The sequence below is a fragment of the Phalaenopsis equestris genome, unplaced genomic scaffold, assembly GCF_001263595.1.
Source record: "Phalaenopsis equestris unplaced genomic scaffold, ASM126359v1 Scaffold000221, whole genome shotgun sequence".
Lineage (NCBI taxonomy): Eukaryota > Viridiplantae > Streptophyta > Magnoliopsida > Asparagales > Orchidaceae > Phalaenopsis > Phalaenopsis equestris.
Genome location: NW_018164663.1, coordinates 36,070 through 44,181, shown reverse-complemented (window position 1 = coordinate 44,181; position 8,112 = coordinate 36,070). Strand labels below are relative to the sequence as shown.

The following is an 8,112-nucleotide window of genomic DNA, read 5'->3' as shown; positions in this document are numbered from 1 at the left end:
GAGCGTCGTTGAAGCTGAGTCAGTCGATGATCCTCCGCTTGTTTCCGCTCAGGGTCCGCTTTGAGCTCTGAATTTGCTACTTTCGTTTAAAATTTTGTTAGATCCGATCGACCAAGAGCGCACATGGTTTTTATTGTTTCTTTGCTTTACTTTGTCTGTTTTATTTTGATTTACCCCCGGTGTTGAATTGTGAAGTTCGTTGGATAATTGTATACCGATTTATATAGTTTGGTGCGTTGATTTAGATTCTTGCTACAAAATATGGGTTTCTGTTGGACGAATGCTTGATGCATGCTTTGAAGGATTTCCTTATTTGATAATCTTTTGTGGTATTAGCGAAAGTTAGAGGGAACGTTGGTGATTGTTGTAATTCGTATAATTTCTATTAAGATTTGTGGTTGGCAAGTTTGTTCCATGTTTGTTGATTTCACAGCTTAATTTGATGTCCCTTACATTGTTTTGTTATCAAGTATATTATTGACAATATTTACATCGAAGATGATTATGGTATGCTCTCATTATTTTCTTTGATTGGGTGACCAGCCCATTTTATTTGTATGCCATGATTCAGACTTTTTACTCTATTAAATTGTGCTAAGTTATTTAACCATAGATTATATCTTTCTGTCTCTTAATTGAGCATGGAATTGTTTTGATGTCATATTGTTGATCTATTTCTTTTACTCTATGAATGCGGAGATCAATTTGGGTTTGATGCACAAAGAACAAAAGTCTTTTGACCTGATAAAACTTAAGTCTAGAGGTGTGGGATAACCACTGATATTTCAATATACTACCAGCATTTTCATAATTCAATATGGCTTTCCTACATAACTAACTGTAAAAATTCCTTAAAATTGTCATGATCACCCAAATTCATGTTCTGAACTCCAACACAAATTACAAATGGCTTTTCAAAAGTATCCCTTTCTTTCAATGTAAGGAGTACTCTTGACAGAAGTATCTTCTACTCCAACAATCTTAACAAAACCATAAAAGCTACTTGACCAAAGTACACCTATTTCTTATGAAAACAACCTAATTAATAGGACTTAACCTAGGAGAACATTGTGTGAAAACAACACAAACATTTGAAAGATCATCGGCTGAGTGCACAATGCAAACATTTATAGTCTCTTATGACAATTTCGTCTTCTTGGAAATTACGCTGATGAAAATTTGATAATATTGTGTTTTCATTGAAAAACTAGTATTTGTTTCTTTGGATGAGATAATGTATACACTGTGCTTGTGGCAAGGAAATTTTCTCTGGTGCTTGAACGGTAGATATTTGGTCTTAACCTTTCTGCTTCTTTGAACAGCTTTTACATACTTTCATATTGTTCTTTTTTGTAATTATATTCTCGTTAATGTTAATAGTAGATATCGTTTATTAAATATTTTTTGCAGATGTTAACTTGTGTGTAAATATCTCAAATTTATGTTTATTTGCTGAAATATAGTTTTTCTGCTGCTTAAGACTTTGTACTTTCTTTTCAGACAGTCATGATGAGCTAGAATCAAACCTACAGGAGCTACACTTGCAGAAAAAAGGTCATTGAAAATTTATCTTCTCAAATAGTTTATACATATGGGTTGATAGTTGGTACAGGCATTTAATCAATCATTATTTGAAATTTCTTGAAAGTCATTATTTAATGCTAATATATGTAATCTGTGGTTTTTACTTCACTTTACTGATTATTTGATTCCTTATAATAAGTTATGATTTCCTCCATTACTGCTGATTTTATTTTGCTACTGCACATTTTTATAATAGAGAAGTTACCCGAACATGAGGAAATTCAAGAACCAGGGGAACAAGAAGAAGAGAAAAAACGGCATTTGAATGTTGTTTTCATTGGGCATGTTGGTAAGTAACCAACTTGATGAAAAATGTTTTACTGATAATTTGATCATTTAAGGTTATGCTGCATGATGGGGCATGTGTGTGTTCTTACGTCATTTTATATTTTCAGACACATGTTTGCGTATTCACTGTATCTATGCATTTGGCCTGAAGTTGCTCTTTGAACTTACAATTTCTGTGCCTGCACCAGCTCCTTGTTAATGTTTTGCTTCTTTTACTTTTGTAATCTGTTTGGATTTATTGTGAATGCCAATGAATGAAGCCAACTATGCTGTATGATCTGATTTTGGGAAAAAAGATCTTTGACGGGGAAATTGCATGTGAAAGAACTGGAAACATTAAAATGATAAGTTTACCAAACTTGAAAAAGATAGATGAGAAATCTTTATATTAGAGGTATGATGAGAGTAGCCATTATTGAAAATAAGCTAGCGGGAAGTAGGATTAAGTGGTTTAAGAATGCATAATAAACGGTAGAATATGCATCAATAAGATGGGTAGATAAAATCAGTGTTTGAGGATTAGGAAGTCGAGGTATTAGATTAGACAAAAGATAACTTAGAAATTATATAAAAAAACCTATGTAGAATATGTTTAACACATCACACAACAATTAATTTTGACTAATGGAGAATTAGGATTTATAAGCTAATCCAAAATAATTTGGATAAGGAAAATGATAAGTATGATGAATATTTCTATCTTCACCATGCTTATGCAGGGATAGAATTTATAGTCATTAAAGGAGAAAACATTACCATTTTGATATATTTACTTTCAAATTTTAGGATTGCCATTCTCTGAAAGTTGCCTTTACGGCTTGAAAATAAAGCCCATTTGCTTGCTTAAAGTGGAAAAAAAAGTTTTTGAAAACAATAAAATTTGTGGCTTTTACCCCACAAACCTTCTTAAATAAATTGTGGCTTTTGCTCCACAAACCCTCTTAAAGCTCTCTCAAATGTTAGGATTTTTATTTCATATATAAAATGATTGAAAATGAAATTATCATTTTTCATATTATATTTTTATCTTCAAGCAACCAAATGAGACCTAAGAGTGATGTTTTTCTATTCCTTAGTAGCTTTATTTGGAAGTTTTGCAGCCATCACTTTTATACAGATCTTTGGTGAATTTTGATTTTTTGCAGCATCATTTTTGCTAAAAAATTTATTATTGCAGATGCTGGCAAGTCGACAACAGGAGGGCAGTTACTTCTCCTTAGTGGTCAGGTTGATGATCGAACTATTCAGAAGTATGAGAGGGAGGCAAAGGAGAAAAACCGAGAGAGCTGGTATGTAGTTTATTATACTTTTTTAATATTGTTTGTTTACGGGGTCTTTAAACTGCAAATTGTTATGGCCCGTGTCATTAGTACCTAAGAATTGCGCTTATCATGTTTATTCTATGATCTATTAGTTTGATGTTCAACTTATATTTCAGTGAGTTTTGTAGTATTAGTAATAAAATGTTATGTCAGTATGCGATGCCATACTTTTAAGCATTCTGGACATTTCTAGCTGAGCTTGAGTTCCGGATTAAAATTTCAGATATAAGGCTTAAATTGTTATCAGCTTTATAATTTGTATTTTTTTTTGGCTGATTGATCAAGGCTTCATGCTACTCATCATGTTGATGAATTGTGATCAGGTTTAGAAAATGCATTTTTTTGTTTGCGACTAGTGTCCTCTTCAATGTATTGTAATTGCCTTAAACGCAAAATTTGGTAGTAAGGTCGTGGGAAACTCTTTGTAGTAAATATCCATTTCATTAATTTTTTCTTTTTCTATCTTGGTATGGCCTAAATGGAATTTGTGAATCTCTTTTTCTTTTCTATGGATTAGAGAAAATATGCATGCATATTGCCTGGAGTAGATGATTAGATCAATGGTGAAGATAAGAATGATTACTTGTTTGATTATTCATGACAATGTTATATTACAAATTGAAACACTTTTTTCATGTTTTGATCTATCTCTTCAATTTTTATGTGTGTTTCCATTTGCCAGCATATATGTTATTCATTTCTTCTCAACGGGGAATTTAAGTCATTCATGTACGTGAGCATAGCAAGCATAAGTTGTCTTCACTTGCGTGTTATTTATTCCCTTACTTTCCAGGTATATGGCTTACATTATGGATACCAATGAGGAAGAACGGATAAAGGTGTGTTTACTAATTTTATATCCTTGATTTAAGATGTCTCAGTCGTCCATACTGTTTTTCGTAATCCTTTTGAAATATCTACAATGCTTTTTAATATGTAGACTTAACACTTTTGGTGATTTAGAGCTGCAGAATGGGTCAAAATTTATTTTTGAGCATTGTGAAATGGATATTTGATTACAATTGTTCAACTCATGCTATTTTTAAAGATTAGATGATCAAAATTGTCTACAGACTTCTTACGTGCTCATTTTACTTGTAGATATTTTTTTCAAATATTCAGTTTGATTTCTCAACTCACTAAATTTGAACCAATTTGGTTCACTATCAACTTTGTAGTTTCTCTGGATGAAAACTGGTTTCTATGGATGGAAACTGGTTTCTATAGATGGAAACTGGCGGGACAAAATTTTTGTGGGGCATTTTTTGACTTTTTAGAGTTTGTCTCGTTATTTTTTAGCTAATTTTAACTAGTGAGATAAGTTTAATAAAAATCAAAATGCCTTTATGAAAAGTTTCTCTCCACCAACTCTATTTCAAAAAATGATAGTTAATATTAGCACCAACTTGGCAAATTTAGGGATTAAATTGAACTCCTGAAAAATTTGGGACTGACATGGACATATAAAAAATCTTGGGATCATTTTGGTCATTTGCTTTATCATTAAATGAATTACAAGAATTAAATTAATAAATAATTTTTGTTATGGGGCTAAGTCTTATTGGTTTTGAAAGTAATTATTAATTTGATGGATCATACCTTACCTTAGTCTCTTTTGGCTGTTAGGTACTAAATGTTGGGTAGCATGAAGTTTCAAAGAAATACCCTTTTGCTTTTAAAAGATTTTATCTAGACATAAATTAGACTTCTTATGCTATGTATTAGATAGGAAGGTTTGAGTTTTCATATGGATGTGAGCCCCCTATAGTTAATCAAATCCCAAATGCGATACTCATGAATGCTTGACTGGGGATGTTACATACACTTTGAATTGGAGGCGATTTTATTTTAATTTATGATTCGGGATAGTGGTTAGGAAATGATTGGTATGCTTGATCAAGATTAGCATGATTTTTGTCATCTTAAGTTAACCTAGTAGACCACGTCTATCAATTTCTTAAGGCTTAAATGTATTCATATATATTTAGTTGATCGGAGTGGCATTACTTAAGGGCACTTATGCTCTATTGTTGGGCAAATTATTAGGTGCGGATTAGGAAGGTGCTGATTTAGGTGTTGCATTGGTTGTCTTGATACAACCAATACAACCCAATCCACACGTGCGGATTCCACACCTTATAATCTCACCTTTTGTTGAGATCCAATGAACCTAACTTGAATTAAATCACTTCAAAGGAATATCTCTCTTTCAATTGTTGAAAGGTATTTTTACATAGCCATCCAACATTCAATACACGGACAGGATTGATTCATTTGGAGATTGGTTCAAAGATGTGAGGTGTTGACAATTCAACTATTTAAGATCTAATTTTAATTTATTTTAAAGGAGGAGCTCCCTAGAGCACACAAAATGATAATTTGAGTTGTAGGGCAATTTTCAAGATTACAAAATCATGTTTAAAAGTTTACTTGAGGTTTTTCTAGTGTGTATATCCTTTACTATTGAGCTGATTAACTATGTGGTAAAGTGCCATTTGGGATATTCATGAGTAAGGAGCCCTTAGTTGACTTGAGCTTTAGCTTGGAATATTGATCTTAGGAAAAGTTTTGAGCACTCAGGTTAGAGAGAAAGTGAGCAAAGATTAGAGAGGGAAAATTTAGAGTGAGAAGTGATGAGATTTAACTGGATTAGTTTGAATATGAAAACATTACTCTTTTTGGCCTTTTGTCCTTGAACCCCTATTGATAGGTTTGGATAGAGGTATAGGAAATGGTGCATATGGAGCTATATAAATAAAAAAATACATAACAAGTTTTAATGGTTATTTACTATAAAATATGTAAAACGTGTAGCTTAATCACGTTGTGAGTAATATAAATAAAGCCTTCCATGAATGGGGCCACCCTGGTTGAAGTCATTGTTACATTGGATGGAATTGCCGACTTACTAGGGAAAACCACTAAGTTGGCCAAAGGAAGTAGCCAACTTGCTTAAATGAACCTTGGGAATAGCTTCTAAGCTTGGGCAAGGATGCTTTAAACATACTTTTGCTTCAGTATATTTTAATGAGTTCACCATGATCTTGGTGAGTTTATAAAAGTTCTAGCAAGAAGGATGCCTTAAAAAAACTTTAGCTTGGGTATATTTTAAGGAGTTTACCATGATCTTTGTGAGTTTATAAAAGTTCTAGCAAGTTCATAATATTTTTGGCGAGTTCATGGTTTTCTTTTTTTTTTTTTTGGACTTGATCTTGCTATTGTGAATTGGGCTCGACTTAGCTTGAATTATGTTTTCGAGATATTTGGATGTACATTTAGTTCTCCAATTCTCTTATATTTTTTGAAAGGTAATAACATTAAAAAAAAAGATTGAAAATTTTTTTTGTTAAATTAATTCTTATTATATTGAAAAATATGTTTATAATCATTATTTTTACGGTTTTTGCGGTCTGTGAATCTCATGGATCATTAATTAATCTTGCCTTGTTTGAGCAAGCTTCAAATGCAGATGATTTGATTGATGGATCAATGTGATTGAGCTTTCTTTTTGTGTGATATTAGATGAGTTTATGTTTGAGGTGGAGTGATGATCTATGTTGAGTGCTTTAATATGAGGGGGAGTTTGTTAAATCATGCGAGATTATCAATGTATTTTCATATTGAATAGTTGAAGAATATCTTAGTGCACAGATATCAATTGTTTGGTTCATTTGCACGTAAACTTTTGGGTTAAAAACATATTTGAATATTGGTGTATCTTACCTAACTTCTATCTGCTTTCTGTTCTCGACTTGAAAATATCTCTTGTCAATTTTAATGAATGGAGGATAGTTCATAGAGTTGACGACTTGACCCTAATGAATTTGTATAAGGCTCTCACTAATTTGGGTTGTTTAGTCTTTGTTTCTGCATTAATAAGGCGTGTCAATTATTTGAATTTATGACCTTTAGATGTAACTGGAATAATATGGTGATATTCTTCTATTTTGCCTTAAACTCTTATAGATGCTAGGAATTGTAATATTCTTCTATTCTTTTTTGATAAATGTTATGAAAATTTGTTATTTAACCATTATTTTTATGTTAAGTATGATTTGTGAAAGCCAAATGCTAAATGTTATGTTTAAGGTTTTTATTATCTTATGTTTTAGAAATTATAACTAGTTTTGAAGATATTGTGGATATCGAACTAAATTTCTAAGAGAAAGCGTGATAGTAGGAGTAAAATTTATTTTTGAACATCAGAGGGCACATTATTAATAACACATAGATAAATGAATTAAAGAATACATGAAAGAAATAAAATCCTTCAAATTAGATCTAGATAATACATATTCTATGTAATAACATGTGCAAATAAATTCATTTTGATTTCAAATTACTGGAATACCTGCTGCTCAGGTTGCTAGAAAAATAGAGTGGGATTTATATACATACCACACAATTCTTATGTATACAATTCTTATGTATTTAGTATTTACATATCTTTCAGGTAAACTTAATATTTTCTTATATAACATTTATACCTTTAACATCACATAAAAATTGACAATAATGTCAACTTTTTAAAGGGAACTTTAAATTTTTATGCATTTGTTTTGATTTAGTTATGACGCTAAGTGTTATATAATTAAGTGTCAAAGTTTAGGTGCTAGATAGGTAAACACATAAGAAATTTGTGGTATGTATGTGTAGATCCCCAAAAATTAAAACTTGCATGAATCTTCATTTGAATCCACTCAAATGCATCTCGACTCAAATTCTCTACTTTAGTTTTGATATCTCAATTCAATTTTTGAGTTTGGCTTAATTTGATCTTTTTAAATATAGTTTAAGTATATATGGAATATAATATAGTATAAGTAATGCATACATACATACATATATACATACATACATACATATATACATATATAGATATGTATATATATATATATATGTATATATATATATGTAT

General features: G+C 31.1%; 1 protein-coding gene across 1 annotated transcript in view; it reads left to right on the top strand.

Annotated features, from left to right (window-relative positions):
• Nucleotides 1–8,112, top strand: part of LOC110023165 (eukaryotic peptide chain release factor GTP-binding subunit ERF3A) — a 27,304-nt gene that overhangs the window by 10,115 nt on the left and 9,077 nt on the right. The window contains exons 2-6 of the mRNA XM_020722440.1: nucleotides 4–53; nucleotides 1,501–1,554; nucleotides 1,781–1,873; nucleotides 3,050–3,161; nucleotides 3,988–4,033. Coding sequence (XP_020578099.1) covers nucleotides 4–53; nucleotides 1,501–1,554; nucleotides 1,781–1,873; nucleotides 3,050–3,161; nucleotides 3,988–4,033 — 355 coding nt within the window. The remainder of the gene's footprint in view (nucleotides 1–3; nucleotides 54–1,500; nucleotides 1,555–1,780; nucleotides 1,874–3,049; nucleotides 3,162–3,987; nucleotides 4,034–8,112) is intronic.